This window comes from Gekko japonicus, unplaced genomic scaffold (genome assembly GCF_001447785.1).
Source record: "Gekko japonicus isolate JY-2015 unplaced genomic scaffold, Gekko_japonicus_V1.1 scaffold1371, whole genome shotgun sequence".
Taxonomy (NCBI): domain Eukaryota; kingdom Metazoa; phylum Chordata; class Lepidosauria; order Squamata; family Gekkonidae; genus Gekko; species Gekko japonicus.
This window is the reverse complement of record NW_015172596.1, coordinates 1-25,743: the sequence shown is the minus strand read 5'-3', so window position 1 is coordinate 25,743 and position 25,743 is coordinate 1. Positions and strand designations below refer to the sequence as shown.

Genomic DNA, 25,743 nt, shown 5'->3' with positions numbered 1-25,743 from the left:
GGAGAGGGGGGGAGAGCAAGCGACCCCGCCGCGACCAGGGGGGAGGGAGGGGTGGGGAGGGGAAAAAGGAGAGAGGGGACGAGTTGAAATCTCACGCCGGATGGAGGTAGAGGGGACGCGGAGGAGACACGGGAGCCGAGGCGCTGATCACGGGGACAAACACTCGGGTCATGTGAGGAGGAGAGCGAGAGAGAGATTCTCTCCCTCCCCTCCTTCCCCAGCTGGGAGCCCGGGACACGTGAGGGGGAAGAGACGGGGAGAGCGTGGGAGCCCGAGCCCGGAGGACGCGGCTGCGGGTCGGCGAGCGCGGCTGCAGCCGGGTGGAACGCGAGCGCGGCCTGCCTTTGGAACGTTCGGCGGCGGATGGAACGTTGCAACAGCCCGAGCGGGGAGGGGGAGGGGATAGAACGTTGCGACGATCCGGGGCGGGGGAAAGGAGCAGCAGCGGCGGGGAGGAGGAGGAGGGCGATGGTGGAATGGAACGTTGCGAAGGCAGCGGATGGAACGTCGGGGCGCCGCGATCGAACGTTGCAACAAGCGGGGGCGGCCCGAGATGAAAGGGCGGCGGGGATTAGAAAAGGAAAAAAAAAAAGCCTGGAACGATGCAAGAGCGGGGAGGGTAGACGCGCGCGCGCGGCCGGAGACGGGCGAATCTCTCTCTTTTTTTTTTCTTTCCCCCTCTCGCTCCTTTTTTTCAACCCTCCCTTTTGTGGTCCCCAGGGCGCATGCGCGCAAGCTCCTGGGTATAGACAGTTGCTTGGTCGGGCCGAGTTGTGGGGGAGTGTTGACAGCTCGGAAGGAAGCGGGAGTCTCCTTCCCCTCCCCCGGGTTGGCTGTTGCTGGGGCGGCCGGGCCGGAGCAAAAAAATTGATTCCCGGGAGGCTGCGATCCTGAGCATGAATTTGGCTAGGAAATAGAAATAGATAAGGGGTTTGGGGCGCCGTCAAGACTTGGACGTTTCAAGCATAAGGTTTCGTGACTTCAGCCCACTTCCTTCATGCGCAATTTGCGACTTCTTGTATGGGGGTGAGGGGTGGTCGTGGTGTCTCTAAGTCCACGAATGCTTATTTCCGGAATAAAATGCTGTCTGTAAGGGTGTTCCCGCCGCCATCGGTTTATTTTTTTGTTGCAATCAGATTAACGCTGCTGCCACTTGGGAACTAGTGCTTAGAAGTAAATGCGTTTGGGCTGCGTTGTGCGTAGGATTGCAGTTCCTTCCGTGCAAATGTGCAGGGGATCGGACCGTGTTCTCTTCCCCGGTGCTATTAGTGGGACCTAGTTGAGGAAGTTTTCCTTTAACGGCACAATTTTGTGAATGTTCCGAAGTCAATCTTTTGTTGCATTGAGTGAGGTTTGGCTCTGATGCTCGAGATCACAGCCCGCTTCCCCCAGGCAGAACCCCTTCCTGGCGGTTCGATTCCAGCATTTGCTAATTGGATGCTTGTTTTCTCTGAATAGAGAACTAGAGAGAAAGAGAAGGAGAGAGTACTGTTTTCCACGCGCTAAACTCACTTATTCCTGAACCTTTTTGACTATGCCCTTCCCCCGTTTTCTGGTACTTTTTTGTTTTTAAAGTGAATAGTTCTGTTCATTTGCTCCAGGCAATTCATGGTTTAATAGACCACCATGGTTTGTTTTTTAGTCCTCAGTAGCATCAACAGAAGTATTATGTTCCGTCCCGCAGTGTCTGTTTTTTAAACAGGATGCATGCAAAAGGGTGGTGGTTTTTTTTTTTTTTTTTAAAGGAGAAAAGGGAGAATGTGAATTGCCCGATCATTTATTAGAACTGGAGAAGGCCAAAGCTGGGGGGGGGGGGGTTTGCTTCTTTTTTTAAAAGTGTTAAAATAGTCGGAAAAGTAGGAGCTGTAAAGCGGATCGGGAGGGCGCATGCTCAGTAGCCCTTTGTAGCCACTGCCCTTACTTTGTCTCGCAAGCGGCTCTCGAACTTCCTCTCTCTGAGCAACCGAGCAGATGATCTAATTAGAAAATTATGGATTTATGACATAGGAAGGTGAAGATGGGTGTTGCCCAATCCTGCATATGTTTACTCGGAAGTAAAACCTACTAATTCCAATGCGCCTTACTCCCATATAAGCATTCATATGACAGCAGCGTGAATTTTAACAGCGCAGCTCAAAACCCCCCCCCCCCAGATAGATTTCGATTTTGTTCTGTGGGGAATGACAAAAGAGCAAGCCATTTTTTCCTCGAATGGTGATAGGCCAGAGCTGGTCATGTGGTAAGGCTTGTCCTAGAAAGGCTCCTTGCTCAGGCAGATTTTGTAGGGCTGCCAACTTCCAGGTGGGGCCTGGAGATCCACTGAAATTAGAACTGCTCTCCAGGCAACAGAGGTCAGTTGCCCTGGAGAAAATGGCTGCTTTAGAGGTGGACTTGAGGGGGGATGAGAGAGGTTTACAAAATTATGCGTGGGGTAGTGAAGGCAGAGAAAGAAGTACTTTTCTCCCTTTCTCACAATACAAGAACTTGCCAGCAGTCAGTTTGGTGTAGTGGGGAAGAGCATAGACTCTAATCTTGGAGAATCAGGTTTGATTCCCCACTCCTCCACTTGCAGCTGCTGGTGTGACCTTGGGTCAGTCATAAGTTCCTTCAGAGCTGTTCTCTCACGAGCAGTTCTCGGAAGAGGTCTCTCAGCCCCACCTACCTCACAGGGTGTCTGTTGTGGGAAAGGAGAGTGTAAACCGCTCTGAGACACCAAGTGAAGGGCGGGGTATAAATCCAATCGCCTCCTCCTCTTCTTCTTCAGAATTAATTAGCAGTAGGCTTAGAACATATAAAAGGAAGTAGTTCTTCACTCAAAGAGTAATTAACATGTGGAATTCACTCTCTGAGGAAGTGGTGGCTACAAGCATAGACAGCTTAAGAACATAAGAGAAGCCAATGTTGGATCAGGCCAAAGGCCCATCCAGCCCAACACTCTGTATCACACAGTGGCCAGAAATACCGGTGCCATCAGGAGGTCCACCAGTGGGGCCAGGACATTAGAAGGCCTCCCACTGTTGACCCCTCCCCCAAGCACCAAGAAGACAGAGCATCACTTGCCCCAGAGCCCCTATCTATACCTTGTGGCTTCAAGAGGGGACGGGATAAACATATGGAGCAGAGGTCTGTCAATGGCTATTAGCTACAAGGTATAGATCGGAACACTCTATCTGGGGTAGTGATGCTTTGTATTCTTGGTGTTTGGGGGGCAACAGTGGGAGGGCTTCTGGAGTTCTGGCCCTGCGGGGGGACCTCCTGATGGGACTTGAGATTTGACCACTGCATGACGCAGTGTTGGACTGGATGGGCCACTGGCCTGATCCAACATGGCTTCTCTTATGACTCTTTGGCCTTATGCACTCCTGAGGTCCCTCCCCAAGCTCCAGCCCCAAACTCTCCAGATATTTCCCAGCCCACAGCTGGAACCCTGCACATCTGACTGCAGATTTCCTTGGCCTCTGATGCAGCAGAAGCCAGGCCTAGCTAGGAACGGAGAGGGAAATTCAATTTTGTTCCCAAGGTGGCTTTTGATGACATTTGGGACCCCCCCCAATGCTGAATCCTCTTGTTGCTGAGCTCGTTTTCACCACTGTAGTACACTGTGTCTTGTAGACCCTTCTGATGCCAAAGTAGGATTGCCGCCTGGCCGGCGGGGGGGGATGTCCTGTCCCATTAAAAGTAAAGGTTCCCTTGCTCGAAAGCCAGTCGAATCCGACTCGAGGGTTGTGGTGCTCATCTCCGTTTCCAAGCCGAAGAGCCAGCGCTGTCCGAAGACGTTTCCGTGGTCATGTGGCCGGCATGACTAAACACCGAGGCGCACGGAACGCTGTTACCTTCCCACCGAAGGGGTACCTATTTATCTACTTGCAATTTCTTGCTTTCAAACTGCTAGGTTGGCATTAGTAGAAGCTTAATGTTTGGAAATGTCAGACGGGCAGTTGAAGCTTTTCATGGTGCATGGTTGTCAGCTCTGGGTTGAGAAATACCTGGAAATTTTTGGGGGGGTGGGGTTTGGGGAGGGGAGGGGCCTCAGCAGGTTACAATGCCATGAAGTCCCCCCTCTAAAGCAACTATTTTCCAGGGGAATGTACCCTTGTCGTCTGGAGGTCAGTTGTAATAGCAGGGGATCTCCAGGTGCTACATGGAATTTGGGAACCCCACATAGAGGGTAAATTTGGGAACCCCTTGTAGAGGGTAAATGCCGTAAAGTCCTCCCTCTATAGCAACCATTTTTCAGGGGAATGTTCCTTTGTCATCTGGAGATCAGTTTTAATAGCAGGGGATCTCCAGGTGCTACATGGAATTTGGGAACCCCGCGTAGAGTGTAAATCACATTGCCTGTTGTTTGCTGCAGATCAAACTTATATTAAAGGGATCTCTAGAGGGATCTCTCTAAGAAGAAGAAGAGATTGGATTTATACCCCGCCCTTCACTCGGAGTCTCAGAGTGGCTTACAGTCTCCTTCCCTTCCTCTCCCCACAACAGACACCCTGTGAGGTAGGTGGGGTTGAGAGAGCTCTCTGAGAACTGCTCGTGAGAGAACCGCTGTGAAAGAACTTGTGACTGACCCAAAGTCTCACCAGCAGCCGCATGTGGAGGAGTGGGGAATCAAACCTGATTCTCCAAGATTAGAGTCTGCTCTTCCCCACTACACCAAACTGACTGCTGGCGCGTTCTTGTATTGTGAGAAAGGGAGAAAAGTACTACTTGTGACCAATGTTCCCTCTAAGCTATGGAGTCTTGTGAGCAAAAATTCTACTTTGTGAGCTACTGGCATTAAAGTTGTGAGCATGCAACTTGGCTGCTGCATAGATTAGTTTGCTCTGGAGCCATCCTTCCTGAGCTAAGACAGAAATGTGTGAGCCAGAGGCTAAAAAACTGTGAGCTAGCTCACACTAACTCAGCTTAGAGGGAACACTGCTTGTGACTGACCCAAGGTCACCCAGCAGGTTGCATGTGGAGGAATGGGGAATCAAACCCAGTTCTCTTAGCTTACAGTCTACTGCTCTTAACCACTACACCATACTGGTTCTCCCAAGGTGACAACCATATGCTAAAAGAGAAAGGAAGGGAGGGGACCTCCGATATTTCTTTCTCGAGTTGGACAAATCAGGCGCTGTGTACTGCAGAGTCACAGGAGTGACTTAATCGCTCAGGGAATCAGGGCACTGCGCATTTTCTGTTTGATGTAGCACTGAATGTGGCCAGGCCTGGACCTATATACAGGAGACAGCTGAAAACGGAAACAGGTTTCTAGGGAGAGGATTCTCCTGAGTTGCAAATGTCAGTTTTGCCGGATGGGCCTTATACAAGATGCCAAGTTTCTCCATCCCTGGACTGCAAATTTAGATAGAGGTACATGTTGAGCTGCTGTGGCTCAAGTGGTTAAGACGCTGAACTGCAGGCTGTGGAAGGTCGGTAGTTCAGCAGTTCGAGACCCGGGTGCCGCATGACGGAGTGAGCTCCCGTCTCTAGTTCCAGCTGCTGCCAACCTAGCAGTTCGAAAGCAAGAAATTGCAAGTAGATAAATAGGTACCACTTCGGTGGGAAGGTAACATCGTTCCGTGCGCCTTGGTGTTTAGTCATGCCGGCCACATGACCACGGAAATGTCTTCGGACAGCGCTGGCTCTTCGGCGTTGAAACGGAGATGAGCACCGCAACCCTAGAGTCGGATTCGACTGGGTTTCAAGCAAGGGAACCTTTACCTTTACATGTTCAAGACCCAGTAAGCCAGCCGTTTCTGAAAACAGGATGATGGTGGCAAAAGAGCAAGCATTCTTCTCCATCGCTAATTGTGCCAGCTAACGTTCATCCCATCGAACTATTTAAAATTGCACAAGTTTACAGAATCCTGGGTTGGACTCTCTGGGAGGTCAGGTTCTATCTTCTCATCCCTGACAGTCTTCAAGATTCGTCGCTGATAGACTCTTGTCTCTCCTGACTTGACTTTGGGCTGCCGGACTGAAGTGGACAGGTTTCTGGGTGTCGTGCAAACATACAGGCTTGATCCTTGCCCCCTCACGGTTAATTAAATGGTATTATGAGAAAGGTGGTTGCTCCCTTGGCCGGGATAATGAACGCCTGTCCAGTAGAAGGTTGTTTATCCAAACAGCTGAAGGAGGCAGTTTTTCCAGACTCTGTTGGGGGGAAGGAAAGCCTTCCGTGCTTCAGAAGGATCTAGAAATTTACAGGTCAGTGTCAGACCTTTTTTGGGCCTGGGTGGTGGTAGAACAACTTTAGGTCAATCTGGATGAAGCTTTTTTTTAAACAATTTTTTTATTTTCTGAAACTGCAAGAAAAAACAGGATGGGGAAAGACTACAAACTATAGGAGAAAGTAAAGCATAACCACTAAAAACCCAAGAGGTGGAGATACTACCATTGTTACTTATCGTAGCTTCTAATAGCTTCTACACCAGTTTGGTGTAGTGGTTAAGTGTGCGGACTCTAATCTGGGAGAACCGGGTTTGATTCCCCACTCCTCCACTTGCACCTGCTGATGTCACCTTGGGTCAGTCACAAGCTCTGGCACAGCTGTCCTTGAAAAAGCAGTTTGTGTCAGAGTTCTCTCAGCCCCACCCACCTCACAGGGTGTCTGTTGTGGGGAGAGGGAGGGAAAGGAGTTTGTAAACCATTCTGAGACTCCCAAGTGAAGGGCGGGGTATAAATCCAATCTCTTCTTCTTCTCTAATATATAAGGTTATATTGTTACATTGCAAGTGAACGATAAAGGTCGCTTATATACTTCGAGTCCAGATAATTTGACTTAGTAAGGATCTAAGCAAGAGTCAATTGTAAAGTTGAAAGCAAACTTCAGTGAGAATCAGCATCTCATTTTTTGTATCTTCTTTCCCTCAAATGGTAGCCTTGCTTAGGGGTAACTGCCCCAAGTTCCGAGTCTGAGCCTTCTTCAGCAGGTGATTCCTCATTGCTCCCTTTGTCCTCGTCATCTCCCGCTGGTCCCGATCGCTGCCGCAGGAACTCTCATGCTTTCATAACAGAGTTAATGTTTTCCTTCTTGTCTTTATATTTGAAGAATAATCCTTCAGGTAGAATCCATTTGTAAGAGATGTTATTCTTTTGTAAAAACAACACCAAGTCTCTGTATTTATTCCGCTTTTTCTTTATTTCAAAGGGGATATCTTTTAAAACTCTTATCTCATTGCCATCGATTTTAAGGGTAGTTACACTTGTAGCTTTTAGGATCTGGTCCCTCACTTGTCTTCTGGAGAACCTCACCACCGCCTCCCCGGGCAGATTATTTTTCTTTATAAACTCTGAATATGACCTATAGATCATATTCTCGCTTAAAAAGGAAACCAACTTTTAAATCTGCAACCGGTCCCAAGGAATCAGCCATAATTTGCTTGAGACTCTCCCCTTTATTATCAGGAACCCCCTGAAATCTCAGGGTAAAGCTTGCCTTTTCCATTTGAAATTGTAATAATTGTGCTTCATCAGAGTTTCTCTTCTTTTCCATCTCTTGCGTTTGTTTTTTAAGCTTTTTTGTGGTGGCATCCACTTCTTTCAAGTTCTCTACTGTTTGCTCTGGGTTTTTTTACAGTTTCGTTTAGTTGTTGTTGTGTGGCAACGTTTTCGTTGAGCGTCTTCATTTGCTCCAGCAGGGGTCGCAAAGCCTCTGTTAACATTTTTAAAAAGTCTATGGTTGTGTCCGGTCGCGTGACCACACTCGCTGGGCTGGCACTTCCTGAAGGAGGTTTAGGTTTCGGAAGCTTATCTTTCTCTGTCTTTTTGTGCGACATCTTTGAGGATGTTTACATTTAATCTGTTTTGCCAAAAGTCTCTAAAGTCTGCAAGCCGCTTGGAAATCTCTTGTAAGTTCCTTACTTTAGTCCCATATCGCTTTTAATTCTGCCCCCCTCAAACAACCATTCTTAAACTCCGTTTTAAACCACACTCGCTTAGTTTAAGGGGGACTTTCAGCCAGTTCTCTGGTGCTCGTTTCAACCAGACTCACTTTTAATGTCGATCAGGTAGATCTTGCCATCAAACGTCTAAAGCGCTCGATCTCCAAACGCTTGTCCCGGTGTGCGCCTCTTAGTCTCAGGGAGGGAACGCAGTGGTGAGACATTCGGGGCGCCTCAATCCCCCGGCAGTGCACTGGTAGAGAGGCGCCCCTCGGTGCCCCATGGCTTGGAGCCTTTACAAGGGCCCGTGGAGGGTGCGTACAATTGCACCCCCTCTCAGTCCGCTGGTTCACAGATCGTGTCCTCGAGAGCACCCAAGAGACACATCCGCCATTGAGTCGCCAAAAACCGGAAGTCTGAATGAAGCTTTTCTTGGGTCTCCCTTGATTGTATTGAGCCTAGTTTCCAACTTGACTGTGGGACAAAGACAACTTGGATGGTGGTGTTGGAAGATGAATGGCTAAAATTACTCAAGGACAATGTGTACTTGCTAGCATTATTAGATTGTGTGGCCACTTTTGCTCTTGTGAACCATGGCGTCTTCTTGGACAGACTTGTGCAAGGTAGTGGAATGCCTGGCCCAGCCCCGTAGTGGTTTTGGTCTTTCCACCTGAATAGAAAGCAGAGAGTTTCCACTGAAATCTGAATCATCAGTGTGGGAGCTGTCTTGAGGAGTGCCATGGGGGCCATGTAGTCCCCCCATGTTATTTAATATTTATTGACACAATTGAATTGGATCAGCTGGAGCTCTGGAGTTAGATGTCATCGATATTTTGATGACACCCAGGTATAAGTTGTCATCGTCTAAGCCTCTAGGGGCAGCTATCTCTGTCCTCAGCAGGTTTCGGTATGCCGTGGTTGAAGGAGAATGTGCTGAAATGAAATGCAATTAGCTGGAGGGGGGGGGGTGGCGTTGGTTAGAATCCATACATAAGTTCTGTCAAGTTGTAACTGATGTATGGCAATCCCAGCAAGGGACTTTCAAGGCAAGTGAAAAGCAGAGGTGGTTGGCCATTGCCTTCCTCTGCAGAGTCCGTCTTGGTGGTCTCCCATCCCTGCATATCTTCCAAAATCAGGCTGTATACCATGCTGCTTTCCCTTCCTCCTGTTGGTTAATTTAATTTAACATTAATTTCTGAGAACAAAGATTTGTGGCACCTGTGGCAAAATGAGCCAGCAGTTCCTCACTTTGATATTGCCTCTAATTGGCCTAGGGTATGGTGGCCACTGGCCAGCATGTGATTGTGTAGGTTTCTAGCTCATGAAAGTTGAGGCCACAGTAAATGAGTTAGTCTTCCCAGGTGACACAACAGTCTTTTGGTGTTTTGGGTGTAGCAAACAGATGTGGCTGTCTCTTTGGAATTTGTCTTAGAAGTCATAATGACCTACTATGTATATATAATTTTACCTTTGTGGCTTCTCAGTCACAGTAAAGCCATTTGCATCTGAAAGTACCTGAACTATCAGGCCTGTTGATGAGGCGTCATTCTAATAAAAGTTAAGCCTTTCGAATTACTTGAGCACCATTTGACCAGTCAGTTGACCAAGGGCAGGGGTCATTTCCTGCAGGAGCGCACAGGAGCGGAGCTCCGGCAGTAAAGAACCCAGGGGGCGGGCACATGCAACAAGCCCCACCCCCTGCTCCCAGCAGCCCTCAGTCAGAGCAAGAAGCAGCCAGGTAAATTGCAGAGCCCCCATGGCCCCCTGGTCCAAAAGAGTCCAGTGGCACCTTTAAGACCAAGTTTTATTCAGGCACAAGTTCTCCCTCCTCTGCGAGGACAGACTGCACGTTCTCCCCCCCCCCAATAGCTAGCAATCCAAAACAGTCCAGTGGAGCCTGAGCGGTGGGTGTTGCCTTTTGACACACTTCCGGTGAGGTCAGGGGGTGTGGCATATGCAAATGAGTTAAGTTAATGAGTTATGCTAATGAGCCCCTGCACCTCTTTTTCTACGAAATGACCCCTGCAAAGGTATTTTGACCAGCTGGAGGACCAACCCTAGCTTAGATCCCTCTGAAGTCATGGTGGTGGTGAAAAGAGCCATCAAGCTGCAGCAAAGTCATGGTGACCTGCATCTGTGTAGCAACCTTGGACTTACTTGGTGGTCTCCAGTCCGAGTACTCACCAGATCTGATGAGTTCAGGCTAGCCTGGGCTGAAGTCATAGGAGAAGAAAGTAGATGACCATTTCCAGGGCTCTTTTTGTAGAAAAAGCCCAGCAGGAACTCATTAGCCTAATAGGCCACACCCAACAGCAGGAATTAGCATATTGGGCCACACCCCTGACAGCGCAGCTCATTGGCATATTAGGCCGCACCCACATGTTACCAGAAGTGTGGTCATCCAGCCACACCCACCTTTTGCTTCTTATTCTCTCTACCTTGTTTGTTGTCCAAACCCAGGGCCTTTTTTTGTTGCAGGAACTCCTTTGCATGTTAGGCCACACCCCCCCTAATGTAGCCATTCCTAATGAGTTCCTGCTGTTGGGTGTGGCCTATTATGCTAATGAGTTCCTGCTGGGCGTGGCCAACTTGGGAGCCAGTCGGAACTCCGTTCCTGTGCGTTCCTGCCCCAAAATAGCCCTGACCATTTCTATCCACGGGGCTGGGATTTTTCAGCATGTGTTTGGGATCTCCTGTTCCCAGTGAAGCAACATCCCCTAAGCCACGGATCTCCGGCAAGCTCTTCTAAAAATTAATTACCTCATATTGATTGCATGGAACACCACGAGAGTAAGAGAGATCTCTTCCCCACACACACACACACCCCCAACATCATGCACAAGCTTTTTCAAATCTCCCAGCATTTGGGAGAAAAGGGTGCTAGGTCTAACTACATGGAAGTTCTATCCTGACAAAGACTGATCGGCTGCAAGCCAGTCAAAAATAACATGATTGTTGGGAGCTGTTGGGGGGGAAATAAGAGACCTGGAGGGTAACTCGGCTGCCGAGTTTGCAGAAGTCCAGAACAAGCCCATAGCTTTGTGGAAAATAGTTTTCTACTTGGTTAATAGACGTTTTTTAATGAGAATAGGGTGATTACTTAAATTGGTGGTACACCAGAATAGATCATGTTTATAAAATTATGCATGGGGTGGAAAAAAATTGTCAAGGAGAATCCCCCCCCCACTTCCAAATTACTAGAACTTGAGGGCAACCAATGAAGCTGATGGGCAGTAGGTTCAGGATGGACCAAGGGAAATACTACTTTATACAGATAGTGATTCAAATGTGGCATTCGCTGCCAGAGGTTGTTGTCATGGTCATAGGAATAAACAACTTGAAAAGGGGATTAGATAGATTCATGGAGGATAGGTCTATCAGTGGCTACTAGCCGTGGTGACTGAGGGGAACTTCCACTATTCCTCTGAATTCCAGAGCTAGGAGGCAGCATCATGGGTAGGTCTCAGCCTCAAGGCCATTGTTGGCCAACTAGAGGAACTGGTTGGCCACTGTGTGAGACAGGATGCGGGACTAGATGGACCACTATCTGATCCAGCAGGGCTCTTCTTAGGTTCTTATGAAGGCCTCGGCCTCTCTGCCCTGTTGTTGGCCCTCCAGAGGAACTGGTTGGCCACTGTGTGAGACAGGATGCGGGACTAGATGGACCACTATCTGATCCAGCAGGGCTCTTCTTAGGTTCTTATGAAGGCCTCGGCCTCTCTGCCCTGTTGTTGGCCCTCCAGAGGAACTGGTTGGCCACTGTGTGAGACAGGATGCGGGACTAGATGGACCACTATCTGATCCAGCAGGGCTCTTCTTAGGTTCTTATGAAGGCCTCGGCCTCTCTGCCCTGTTGTTGGCCCTCCAGAGGAACTGGTTGGCCACTGTGTGAGACAGGATGCGGGACTAGATGGACCACTATCTGATCCAGCAGGGCTCTTCTTAGGTTCTTATGAAGGCCTCGGCCTCTCTGCCCTGTTGTTGGCCCTCCAGAGGAACTGGTTGGCCACTGTGTGAGACAGGATGCGGGACTAGATGGACCACTATCTGATCCAGCAGGGCTCTTCTTAGGTTCTTATGAAGGCCTCGGCCTCTCTGCCCTGTTGTTGGCCCTCCAGAGGAACTGGTTGGCCACTGTGTGAGACAGGATGCGGGACTAGATGGACCACTATCTGATCCAGCAGGGCTCTTCTTAGGTTCTTATGAAGGCCTCGGCCTCTCTGCCCTGTTGTTGGCCCTCCAGAGGAACTGGTTGGCCACTGTGTGAGACAGGATGCGGGACTAGATGGACCACTATCTGATCCAGCAGGGCTCTTCTTAGGTTCTTATGAAGGCCTCGGCCTCTCTGCCCTGTTGTTGGCCCTCCAGAGGAACTGGTTGGCCACTGTGTGAGACAGGATGCGGGACTAGATGGACCACTATCTGATCCAGCAGGGCTCTTCTTAGGTTCTTATGAAGGCCTCGGCCTCTCTGCCCTGTTGTTGGCCCTCCAGAGGAACTGGTTGGCCACTGTGTGAGACAGGATGCGGGACTAGATGGACCACTATCTGATCCAGCATGGCCCTTGATATGTTCTTATGAAGGCCTCGGCCTCTGCCCTACTGTTGGTCGTCCAGAGGAACTGGTTGGCCACTGTGTGAGAGGGAATGCTGGACGGGATGGACCACTGGTCTGATCCAGCAGGGCTCTTCTTGTGTTCTTATGCTGTATTGGCACTCAGACAACAACAACAACAAAAGGCACGTAGTACCTTAGGATGAGGTGAGCACGTCTACACTCAGTTTATCACAAGTGGAAAGCAAGTTTTATTTATTTATTGTTTATATTTATTTCCCGCCTTTCCAGAAATCTGGGGCAAGGTTGGATTTAGAATGTGGGAACATGCACAGAAATAACTAGAGTAGCCCATGTGTTTGTTTCAGATTTGATTTGGGAAATCCATCGGGCCTTTTCCTGGGTGAATGAGGCAGTTCTGCTTACAGCAGCAAAAGGGGGCGGAGTAGAATGTTTTAATATCTGGAACCCCCTCCGCACAGGGGACTTGGGGCAGCTTACGACATTTAAAATACAGTAAATATAAGTACAATGCAAATAAATACAATAAGTATAACAACAAACTAGAACATCAACTTGGCCAACCGATTGGGAGGATTAAAACAACTGGCTAACAGCTGGTGGTGTGTGCCATAAAACCAGTTTGCGTTGGATCCCTACCTGATTCGCTTCCTTTGTTCCCCCTGACATCTCACATGGCTTTATCCGTGAAGGTCTCATGAGCCCCCAGCATGGTTTTGTTTTTTGGTGGCCAAAGGGGGCTTCCCCCTCACCTTTTCACCAATGGACAAACTGGTTGGATCCACTAATGCTGCCACTCCTATGTTCTTTGGATCATGTGGCCAGGCCCATAGCCAGAAAATTTTGGTTGGTGAGGCAGGTGCTGAGGCAGGGGAGCAGTGAACTTAATTAGATTGCCCCTCACCTGCCTTCCCCAGGGCACCTGGCCTGAGAGAAGGAGAGCCCACTGGAATGCGCTCTCTGCTGTAGAGCGGAGACCACACCTGCCCGGTCTCCTTCTCCTGTAGTGAGGCAAAGGAGCATGGCTGGTGCTCCCGCCTTTTGGGGCAGGGGCGTGGCTCTCGACTGAGGGAATATGGCCCCAAAATGCCCCACCATAGCCATGCCCCTTCATGTGGCTAAGCATTAATGGTAATCTTCCTATTCCTCCAGAATGGTGAATCAATATCTCCATCAGGATCATGGCACAAGTTGCATCTCACTAGCCAATGGTCCTGTTATCTTCTTGGTTTACTCCAGAAAGGCTGTGGCGCAGTTGGAGGAAAACTCTGTTTGACTGCAATTTGGTTGTTGTTCAGTCGCACAGTCGAGTCCGACTCTCCGCAACCCCATGGACCAGATCACGCCAGGCCTTCCTGTCTTCTGCCGTCCTCTGAAGTGTGCTCAATTTCATGTTCGTTGCATCTCTGACACTGTCTAACCATCTCATCCTTTGCCGTCCCCGTCTTCTTTGACCTTCAGTCTTTCCCAGCATCAGGGTCTTCTCCAGTGAGTGCTCCCTTCTCATTTGGTGGCCAAAGTATGTGAGCTTCATTATCTGGCCTTCCAGGGAACAGTCAGGGTTGATTTCTTTTAGGATTGACTGATTTGATCTCCTTGCAGTCCAAGGGACTCTCAAGAGTCTTCTCCAGCACCCTAGTTCAAAAGAATCTATTCTTCGGCGCTCGGCCTTCCTTATAGTCCAACTCTCGCAGCCATACATGACTACTGGGAATACCATTGCTTTGACCGTGTGGACTTTTGTTGGCAGGGTGATGTCTCTACTTTTTATCATGCTGTTTAGGTTCGCCATCGCTTTCCTCCCAAGGAGTAGGCGTCTTTTAATTTCATGGCTGCTGTCACAGTCTGCGGTGATCTGGGGTCACATCTGAAATCCTTCACTGTGGCAGTGGAGACAGCAAAGGAGCAGGTTTTCTTTACCATCACCAGTGACTTCTTGGACTGCTGTTTCAGCATGAAAGAGCCGTGACGTCTGCCTGTTCCTCAGAGGCTTGTGACCAGTGTTCCCTCTAAGCTGAGTCAGTGTGAGCTAGATCACAATTTTTTAGCCTCTGGCTCACCCATTTTTGTCTCAGGAAGGAGGGCTCCAGAGCAGACTAAGTTATGCAGGAGCCAAATCGCTCGCTCACAACTTTAATGCCAACAGGTCACAAAGTAGAAATTTGGCTCACAAGGGTCCACGGCTTAGAGGGAGCATTGCTTGTGACCGATTCAATACACATTTTGTGAATGGGATTCCTCATATCTGCTCCAGCTTGGACGCCATTGTTGGTGCATGCTTAGCAGGGAAGTTTGAAGCAAGTCCTTATCTAGGGAAAATGTCACGGAGTTATTGCCTAAGGAATATAGATGAGAATCTTTAGAGCACCAAGGGTACATTTGTATTCCCTTGATCCTCGCCTGTTGTGGCTTGCAAAACCGGCTTGGTCTTCAGTTGAACACGCTCATGGCGAACAGACCATTAGAAGGTTCCTCGTACTCTAAAGGAAGCTTTGATCTCCCCACTCTTTAGGAGAAGTTGCTTTTGGATATGCATGACCTGACCAGCTCACGGGTGTGTTTCAAATGTGGATTTCACAGGGCAATACCAGTCCCATAGCCAGGATTTTGTGGCTTGGGCAAATTTTTCCCCCTGGCAGGGCTGAAATTCTCAGTGCAGAAAGAAAAGCCATTTAGCCAATAGGAAGCTGTGACCGGGATAGATCTCTAAATTGAAAACTGTCAACCACTTGAGATGACAGTTCTCAGCTGCTGCAAGTTAATCACTTCTGCCAGCCTTAGCAACAATTCTGATAACAAGCTGGCAGGTGGGGGGTGATGACTTGTATAGTCCAGAAAGCTAACCCTTAGGCAGAAAAACTCTTACAGGAGACCAGTTTCTTGACACAGAGTTAGAAGGGATCCTAGAGGTCACCTACTCCAACCCCTTGCTCAGATAGTCAACTACAGCACCCCACTCTGCTTAAAGGATTACACGCCTTTCTAACAAAATGTTTTTAAATGATTGAAAAAAGCATTTAGAGGAGAATTTCTTGTGGGGCTGTGCCTTTAAGAAAGGGAGCCGAGCCCCCCAAAGCCCCACTGGGTTGTGGCTGTGGTTGAAAGATATCCAGGAATTCTTGGGTCTCCTGGGTCTCCTGAGAGTTACCGTGCAAGACTAAAACATCTTTGGCCACTTCTCATTCTACTTTTAACAAAACAGGTTGGTGCCTGAGGGTAGCACCGCAATTTGTTGCTGTGCACCGGCAGATACCTTTCGCGGAGCTCACCAGGCGTTTTTAGAAGGTGGGTGGGGCTCCTGCTCAGCAGAGCTTCTGATTTGCCACTGAAGACCTGATTGGCGGTGCAGATTAAAATAGGGTTCCCAGCACTGGGTTGGGAAATTCCTGAAGACTTCCGGGTGGACCCACAAAGGGAGGGGAAGAAGAACTAAACCAACCAACCACAAAACCTCCAAAGGAAGTTTAAAAAGGTAAAGGTTCCCTTGCTCGAAAGCCAGTCGAGTCCGAGTCTAGGGTTGTGGTGCTCATCTCCGTTTCCAAGCCGAAGAGCCAGCGCTGTCCGAAGACGTTTCCGTGGTCATGTGGCCGGCATGACGAAACACCAAGGCGCACGGAACGCTGTTACCTTCCCACCGAAGTGGTACCTATTTATCTACTTGCAATTTCTTGCTTTCGAACTGCTAGGTTGGCAGGAGCTGGAACTAGAGACGGGAGCTCACTCCGTCATGCGGCACACTCAGGTCTCTAACTGCTGAACTACCGACCTTCCACAGCCTGCAGTTCAGCGTCTTAACCACTTGAGCCACCGCAGCTCAAGGAAGTTTAGAACACTATTAAAGGGCCAAAAGTTAAACATCAGTAGGTATTGACAAAAGTACACATGTTTATTTCAAAAACGTATAAAAACTTTGTAGGGGCCTAAATAAAGCCTCATAAAATAATTCAAAGTGACAAATACACAAATAGAGCCATATATGACCTGACGCATTTTGGCCTACAAGAGCCTTTTTCAGAGGTCAAATAGTACAGAATACAACATGCAACAAAGCCCCTGTTGCACATGATACAACATGCAACAAAGCCCCTGTTACACATGTAAGGCAGTGAACTTTTGATATTGTGGGTGGGGCCTGCGGAGGCAGGCTTTGGGGAAGGGGGGAGTTCAGCGGAGTATAATTCCATAGAGCCCCCCCTCCAAAACAGCCATTTCCTCCAAGGGAACTGAGCTCTGCTGCTTGAGATATCCATTGTAGTCCCGGAAGCTCTCTAGTCCCTACCTGGATGTTGGCCCTCCTAGATTAGAATAACATCACACGAACACATGAAACTACCTTGTCGGAGTATAATTCCATAGAGTCCACCCTCCAAAACAGCCATTTTCTCCAAGGGAACTGAGCTCTGCTGCTTGAGATATCCACTGTAATCGCAGGAGCTCTCTAGTCCCTATCTGGATGTTGGTCACCTTAGATTAGAATAACATCACACGAACGCATGAAACTACCTTGTACTGAACCAGACGTTTGGTCCAGTACTGTCTACTCAGACCAACAGCGGCTCTCCGAGGACTCAGGAAGAGGTCTTTCACATCACCTACTGCCAAATCTTTTAACTGGAGATGCCGGGGATTGAACCTGGGACCTGCTGCATGCCAAGCAGATGCTCTGCCACTGAGCCACAGCCCCTCCTGATTCCAGCAGCAGCTGCCTCCACAGAGACGGTGTTAGTCTCTCTCATTCCCTTCCTCCCAGTGTATTTTTTTTTAAAAAAACTACCTCTCTTCTCCTCTGCACTTGGGCCTCCTCTGTGTGTTTGGTTCTGCCTGCAATGGCAGCCATTTTAGGATTTGGCCCACCCTGTCTCAGGATTCCAAAAGTGCCCACAGGCAAAAAAAAAAGGTTGAGGACCCCTGCTGCATCACATGGGAGTTAGCCTGTGGGGTACCACAAGGGTCCACCTTACTGTGATACAGCATCTCACCCTGTTCTTTCCTTAGACAACCAGACGGAAAGGCACAGTGTCTCTGGCAGGCAAGAGCAGGCCTGGCTGAAACAGGATCCTTGCTACAGGGAGCTGTTGTCCCAGGGTAGCATAACCTAGGCTGGAGAACTGTTGAGCCAGAGTTCAAGTGAAGGTTCATACGGAGACCCCATAATCCCTCCCCTTTCCTGTAGCCAGAGTTGGTTCATGGATCCTGCAGGGAGCGAGAGAGCGAGGCTGTCTTCCGGCATGAGACACGAGTTCAGGATGTCTCAAGCTTCCAGCTCAGTGCTGCTTCCTCTGGTCCAGACTTTTGGTCCTGGAGTGCTAGAGATGAACAGTTCCAGTCCAAGGCTTCCTCAGCAGCTTGTTCCCCTAGAGCTTTCTGTCTTAGAGAAGGTAGGTGGCTCTTTCCTGGGAGAATCTGGGGTTCAGGGAGCCTCAGATATAGAGGAAGTTACGGAGGGCTCCTCAGTCTTCTGCTGAGCGGGTCTTCCTCTCAAGTTGGCACATCTGTGTGCAACTGCTGGAGATGATCTTCCAGTATTTTGGAGTTCAGTCCCATCATTGCGCGAATGTCTCCTAGATCTTTGCTCTCTTCCATCAAATCCAGCACCTGTCATTCTGTCGGAACGAATTCCTGAACCTATCAGTTGTATATGGGGGGAAGGTAATTGCGTTTTGATTGTGTTGATGGGGATGATTGTGATGATGGGGGAGCCAATGCAGGGCTGGTGGGATGCCAGTTTCACCAGAATGCTGGCTGCCCAGGGAAAGCCTTGAATGCCAACTAGCTGTATTTGGTTGCCCCAGGCAATCAGGGATCCAAGTCCTTGTACTGAGTTCTGCAGCACACTTTTCATGAGGCCGCATTTGAAGAGGAATTTTTTTACTTGTTTCTTTATTTTTATGTTATCTATAATCCACCTTTCTCAAAGGATCTCAAGGCAGATTTACACATTGTGGGTCAATGCAATTGAAAAAAATGGGACATTCAATAACCAACGTATTACGATATTGAAAGTCTGGAACCACCGGAAAAGAACTGAAATATAGTATAAGTATTAACATGACACATTAAACGGTACAGAAATTACATAAAAAGGATCCTACTTAAAATATTTATTTAGTAAACTAAATTTCTAGACTGCCCTCCACCGTAAAGCAGGGCTTAGGGTGCTGTACAATCATAGAAATGTTCATATATTGAGTTCACAGTTAAAAACAATAGAAATATAATCATCGATGTAGTTTGTTGTTCAGTCGCACAGTCGAGTCTGACTCTTCGCGACCCCATGGACCAGATCACGCCAGGCCCTCCTGTCTTCCGTCGTCCTCTGAAGTTGGTTCAATTTCATGTTCGTTGCATCTATGACACTGTCCAACCATCTCATTCTTTGCCGTCCCCGTCTTCTTTGACCTTCAATCTTTCCCAGCATCAGGGTCTTCTCCAGTGAGTGCTCCCGTCTCATTGGGTGGCCAAAGTATTTGAGCTTCAGTTTCATTATCTGGCCTTCCAGGGAACAGTCAGGGTTAGGGTTTCATTATCTGGTTACTCTTCTAGCTTGCGGGCATTCCTCTGATTTCCTTAATGATATTTCTCTACTGCTTTTCCTCATTGCTCAAAAGAGTTTTGCAACCAAGCGAGCAAATTAAAGCCAACGAGAAAACCGACATATTGAACATTAACGCAACTAGACATTAAAACCAAGTCAGGAGGGGGGTGGAATCTAAACGATACAGCCTTGCAATGCCTTCTACATTGGATAAGTGGCTACTAGCCATGGTGACTGAGGGGAACCTCCACGTTCAGAGACAGTAAACCTCTGAATCCCAGCGCTAGGAGGCAACTTCAGGCAAAGGATCTCGGCCTCCATGCCCTGTTGGACCTCCAGAGGAACAGGCTGGGTTGCTGTGTGAGGCAGGATGCTGGTCTAGATAGACCCTCGCTGTTACGATCCAGCAGGGCTCTTCTCATGTCCTTACCTGTGCGGCTTCAGCTCTGTAGGGTGTACTCCATGTGGACGATACAGTAGTGCTGACACATGCCCTGTCTTTTAAGGAAGCAAGAATTCAAGGGTGCAGAGTGGGACTGAGCTAGTGGGTACTGGAAATATGGCAGATCTCTACGTGAAGCTGGACAGTGCTCAAAATCTCCTTCTGACACACTACGTCTGGACCAGGTCATGAACCACCAAGCTGAGAGCAGCGCACCAGCATCATTATTTAGCTCTGAGGTGTTGTCAGAGTGTTCTCAGGAAGCATTGATCCATGGCCTGTTTACGTGCAACAGCAACCGCCTTGCCTGCAGCTAACTTATCAAAGATATTGGGGTTGACATCCTCTGGTTCCCCCAAATCTGCTGCATTGTCTACTCTGTAATTTTGTGTCGGCTTCTGGAAACGAAGCCTAAAGATTGGGGATGAATCAGAGGAAACGTTTCTTTCTTTCTTTCTTTCTTTCTTTCTTTCTTTCTTTCTTTCTTTCTTTCTTTCTTTCTTTCTTTCTTTCTTTCTTTCTTTCTTTCACCATTCAGCCATGCTAGGGCTTGATTGTGCCTTCCTCTTAGCGAAGCTTGTTGGGCAGAGATGTATCAAGTTGGTTAGTTACAGCCGTGTCTTCCACAGAAGAATGGGGCCAGTTACGACGACTGCACAGAACTGCATCTCTCAATCTATAAGGGTTAGAAGACTAACCGTTTTCTTTAAGAAGGAAAGCTGGGCCAGCTAGTATCCAGACAAAATACACACCACTGGCAGAGCCATGTGACTACCGTGCTGGTGGAAAGTACCATCAAGACACATCTGAATGGTAACCCTGGAGAGTTTTCAGAGGTGGTGTGCCATCGCCTGCCTCTGCGTAGCAACCATGGACTTCCTTGGTGGTCTCCTTGTTGTTGTTGTTCAGTCGCACAGTCGAGTCCAACTCTTCGCGACCCCATGGACCAGATCACGCCAGGCCTTACGGTCTCCCGCCATCCTCTGAAGTTTGCTCAACTTCATGTTCGTTGCATCGATGACACTGTCTAACCATCTCATCCTTTGCCATCCCCGTCTTCTTTGACCTTCAATTTTTCCCAGCATCAGGGTGTTCTCCAGGGAGTGCTCCCTTCTCATTTGGTGGTCTCCTATCCACGTACTAACAAGGGCCAGCTCTGCTCAGCCTCCAAGATCTGATGAAACTGGGCTAGCCAGGGCTCTTCAGGTCAGGAGGGCTACTCTCCCTTTCTTAAAACATACAGGCAAGGAGGCACTGAAAGAAGTAAACAGGCTATTATCCTCTTCGTGAGAAATTCTTGGATACAAGGAAGAGACAGGATTTATACCCGGCCCTTCACTCGGAGTTTCAGAGTGGCTTACAGTCTCTTTTCCCTTCCCCTCCCCACAATAGACAGCCTGTGAGGTTGGTGGGGCTGAGAGAGCTCTTTCGAGGACTGCTCTTGAGAGAATAGCTCTGAGCGAACTTGTGACTGATCCAAGGTCACACCAGCAGCTGCATGTGGAAGAGTGGGGAATCAAACACGGTTCTCCCAGATTAGAATCTGCACTCTTAACCACCACACCAAACTGGCTGTGCTCAAATGTCCCATTCCCACTATACTTGTTCACTTGGCCAAGATCCATGCCACCACTTCTCTGAGTGACTTTGGATCGCAATCCTAAGAGTGAGAGAAGAGGATCCACTGTCCCATACCTCTAGATCATCTGAAGTTTTATTTATTTATTCAAAACAGTTGCTTGTATTCTTTCTACAAAACTTTCCAAGGAGGCACACACACAACAGTAAAATCACAGTCAACATCTATAGAATTACCAGTTAACATGATTAATGCAAGTGAGATCAACAACAAACCAATACTTAAAAAGCCAAAAGACAAGACTAAATTTGAAGGAGAGCAGGTAGGTCATTACCCACTGGTGACATACAAGAAGAATCTTCAACAATGTAGGTGTTGATTTCTACACTTCTAGCTACTGCACAAAAATGGCGACAAAAACGGTCCAACTCTTTGACAAAACAAACTATGGGAATTTTTCATTTATAGTCAGATTATAACAAATCTAACACCATCAAATACAGGGGGAAAAATCAGAAATTGTTTAAAGCAGTTTGGTTTCCTGTGCTAGGCTACTTGGTAGAAAGCGGAATAGTTCCAAATAATCCATATTATCAAAATCTGTTATACTTCTGAGATTAGGTGAAAGCGGTTTATGTATATTATATTGACAAATTGTTACGAAGTCGATATAGTTACTTGTTGACTTAATATGTGTGTTGACTCAAATTATACTGTAAAACTTTGCTTCTTGTGTTGTTTATTAAAACCTAATAAATTAAATGGGGGGAAAACCAATGTAGGTGCCACAACCTAAATGTTCCTGCTCCATACATGGATACAAGGTACCCGTTTAAAGAAAGGCACATGGACTAGTGTTTCATCCTTGGACCTGAGCATCATGTGGAAGGAAACATTCCTAAGGTATGCAAGGCCTAGAGATTTACATTTTACGGGAAATAGCTAGATTCAGGGGGGTAGCCGTGTTGGTCTGAAGCAACAGAACAAAGGCTGAGTCCAGTAGCACTTTTAAGACCAATGCAGTTTAATTCTGGGTATAAGCTTTTGCATGCATGCACATTTCTTCAGATACCATCTGAAGAAGTGTGTATGCACATGAAAGCTTGTACCCAGAATGGATTTGACTTTTGTTCACACAATAACTCGGTCTTCAAGGTCTGATGCAGCAGTTCCCAAACTGGGTCAGGACCCCAAAGTGGGTTGCAACTGTTCCCCGTAGGTGAGATCCAAAGTCAGAAGGGAAGGGGAGGAGCAGGGTGAGCTGGGCGGAACATCTCACGGGCTCAGTGGAAGAAATCTCAGCTTGTCTCTGTCTGATGCGTGAAATGGCTATGAAAGGCAGCTGGTTGCTGTAAATACAAAACGATAAAATATCAACTTGTTTGGTGCAAACTAATGTGAGATTCCTGATTTTTATGTTGGGGAGGGAGGAAAACACATGGAGTTACTTTGAAAGAAGGTCCTGAATAGTACAGTAACTTGAGAAGTGGGTGTCCTTTCAGAAAGTCTGAGAATTCACTGCTGTAATCAATCCATTGGATTAGTTGGTTTTTTGGTTTTTTTAAAACAAAAATATGGTTTAGGTCATCTAAAAACCATTTCCCAGATCATATGGTCACCAACCCGAGATTACAACTGATTTCCAGATGACAGGAGAAAATGGCTGCTTTGGATGGTGGACTCTATGGCATTATGCACCATTGAAGTCTCATAGGGTTGCCAAGTTGAATTAACTCACCGGCGGGGGAGCCTCGCTGCGCTCCGGGAGCCTCGCCATGCTCCGGGAGCCGTCCCTTGTCATGCACGCGCAAAGCACATGCGCACTGCCAGCATGTCACCGGAAGTGACGTGCAACGTCGATCATGTTGAGGGCATGGCCCCGATCATCGGAGGGAAAACCATAGTTTTCCCTCCAACGATCGGGGCCACACCCACGTGATCGATGTGGTTGCATCACCAGAAGTGACGCTTCGGGGGGCGGAGTTCCCCCCGGGGCCCGATTCCGGGTGGCGGAAATCGGGCCTCCAAAGCGGGGGTTTACCCGCCACCCCCCCCCACTTGGCATCCCTAAAGTCCCACCTCTCCCCAAACTCCACCCCCAGTCTCCACTCCCAAATCTCCAGGAGCTTCCCAACCCAGAGCTGCCAGTTAATCAGGCAAAAACTGCAGGCGGTGGGCCATGTAGAAGAGGCGTTGCCTCCTTTGTTTTTGTATGGAAGGGAGCGCCTCTTCTAAGATGTTGCCGTGCCACAGACATTCCCCACCTAAGCACAAAGCATGCTCTCCCCTTTCAAAAAAGATCCTTATTTAGATGTTGACCTATGCTGATTTAATTTATTAATTGACAAGTTTAATTGACTGCAGTGTCTTTAATGGAACGACAGCCCTGGTAACATAATGAAGATGTTGAATTGGCTCTGGAAGATGTGAGTGCCCCTATCTGAAGGAGTGTTTTTTCTGTGCCCCGTCTTGGTCAACAGTTAGGCCAAAGAACTCTATACCAGCTGCGGATTCCCAGCCACCCGTTGCCACAAGAGAGCATTATGAATGTCCAATCTGAAAGTTTTTGCTGATAAATAAAACGAAAGTGACAACTGAACAGCTTCATCCTAGATTTGTTGATGACAGAACCCGTTCCTGTCCATTGGGACCCAGGCTCAGACTGTGAGATGGACCATCTGTAAGCATATGAAGAGTTTAGTGGCTTCAAATGCTTCCAAGTGTCAGACAGTGTTTACAAGAACTGGAACACAGGTGAAGATACCAGAGGTTTAATGGAAAAGCCATACAAAGCGGAGTTCATGTAATAAAAATAATCCCACTTTGTCAGTGATATCTGGAACGACCGAGAGAGCTAAAATGGGCCATGGTTGGTGGAGCTCATGAACTGAAGGTTGAGTGGCTGCACTGGTGTGGAGTTTGGGATCGCCACGGGGGCAGGTTGGATGTTCCGGTGGCCTTTGCCGTCCTGTAAGAGAAACGATGGCTCCCCAGGAACCATGGCGGTGGCCACGCACGGCATGCTGGTAATGACCATGATGTCTGGCCGCAAGAGGGGACTCGTTTCTTGCGAGGGAAGCCCCGGGGTACCGACGAGGGTTGCCTTGCCAGCATAACTGAGAGCCAGCTGCTCTAAGCGTCTCTTCTTGTAGAATGCCTGGGTGGTGGCATGCAGCGGCTGGAGAAGACGAGGGATGGGTTGCCCTGGGTGCAGGAAGAAATCGAAGCCGGCGCAGTCAGCAGGATCGTAGGCCAGTTGCTGGCATGCTTCCGCCTCGCTGGGCCAGGCAAAAGGGAATGGGAGTGTGAAGTCCTCGGTGAGGACACGGATAGCAAAGTCGTCCTCTTTGCCGAATTCTTTGTAAGCCCTCTGGATGCTACGGAAATGTTCCTCCCATTTTTTCATGTCCCCGTCGTAAATGTCTGGGAAGGAGCCGGGGAGGCTCTGGACCTGCCTTGGGGGTGAAGAGGAAGTGGTGGAACCTGACAGGCTGTAGACAACTCCCGTCGGGTCGTTTGGCAGTGCCATCTGGTTGAAGAGGGGAGGCGGCAGCAGTGGGAGCAGGAAGTCTTGAGAGTTGTTTCCTACCCCTCCCCCAGGCTGGGAGCCACTTCCTGTAAGGGGGAGGGGCTTACCCTGTTGCGAGGGGGGTGGAAGAGCAGGGTTCCCTCCATCCCCTGTGAGAACATAATCCAAAGATGGCAGGGGTTAGAATCTTTAATCGAGAAACTTGCTTGCCGAGGGCAATTGCCCTCAGTGAGTAGGATGACCAACAAAAGATGGATACCTTCCCAAACAGTAGAAGAGACCCCTACTTTTTTCATTTATTCATACTCTAATGCAAATGAGAGAAGACCCCTGACTCTCTCCCAAGCAGCCCACACATGCCAGAGGGCTAAGAGAAGAGAGTTAATGGCAACCATAAATAATGGTCGATAAGTCAGCCTAAGCAATACTTGTGTACCCGCGGTGAGAGTTAACAATAGCAAAAGAGGATGGCAAAGAACTCGGTTGGGATAAAAGCCTTCCATAGGAAGACCAGCACCTGTTCAGTAGTGGCATCCATTCGTTGGGGCATTCTCCATCACCCTATGAATTCCAGGTGATCTCCTTGGTGGCCTTCTGCCAACAAAGAGACAGTATGGTGGAGTGGTTAGAGTGCCAGACTAGGATCTGGGGGACCCAGATTCAAATATGAACTCAGCCATGGAAATTCCTTGTGTGATCTTGAGCCAGTCACTCTTTCAGCCAAGCCTACCTCACAGGGTTGTTGTGAGCAGTGTTCCTCTAAGCTGAGTTAGTGTGAGCTAGCTTACAGGGTTTTTTTAGCCTCCGGCTCACATATTTTTGTCTTAGCTCAGGAAGGATGGCTCCAGAGCAAACCAATGTTCCCTCTAAGGTGTGCAGTCTCGTGAGCAGAAATTTTACCTTGTGAGCCAAAAGTGGTCCTAGCGTTAAAACTGCGAACGGGCCGACATTAAATTTTTTTTATTAAAGTGTACAAACATACAAACAACATATAAACTATGATGATTTGTATTAAAAGCCATATATTTATATTAAACTTATTTATATTATATGAAACATATTTGTATTACTTAACCTCCCAGGCTTAAGGGCACAGAGAGTCACTTTGCAAAGCACCAGAAGCCACCAGATCACCTCTAGCAGACTGCTGAGCCCGGCTCCCTCCCACCCACATTTTCCAATTAATTTTGCAGGCTTAAGGGCACAGAGAGTCAC

The 25,743-nt window shown here is 48.4% G+C and overlaps 1 protein-coding gene across 1 annotated transcript in view; it reads right to left on the bottom strand.

Annotated features, from left to right (window-relative positions):
• Window positions 1-22,776, bottom strand: part of USF2 (upstream transcription factor 2, c-fos interacting) — a 64,690-nt gene extending 41,914 nt beyond the window's left edge. The window contains exons 1-2 of the mRNA XM_015421549.1: window positions 22,738-22,776; window positions 19,409-19,476 (exon numbers count right to left, since the gene is read on the bottom strand). Of these exons, the coding sequence (XP_015277035.1) occupies window positions 19,409-19,476; window positions 22,738-22,776 (107 nt within the window). The remainder of the gene's footprint in view (window positions 1-19,408; window positions 19,477-22,737) is intronic.
• Window positions 22,777-25,743: the final 2,967 nt, after the last annotated feature.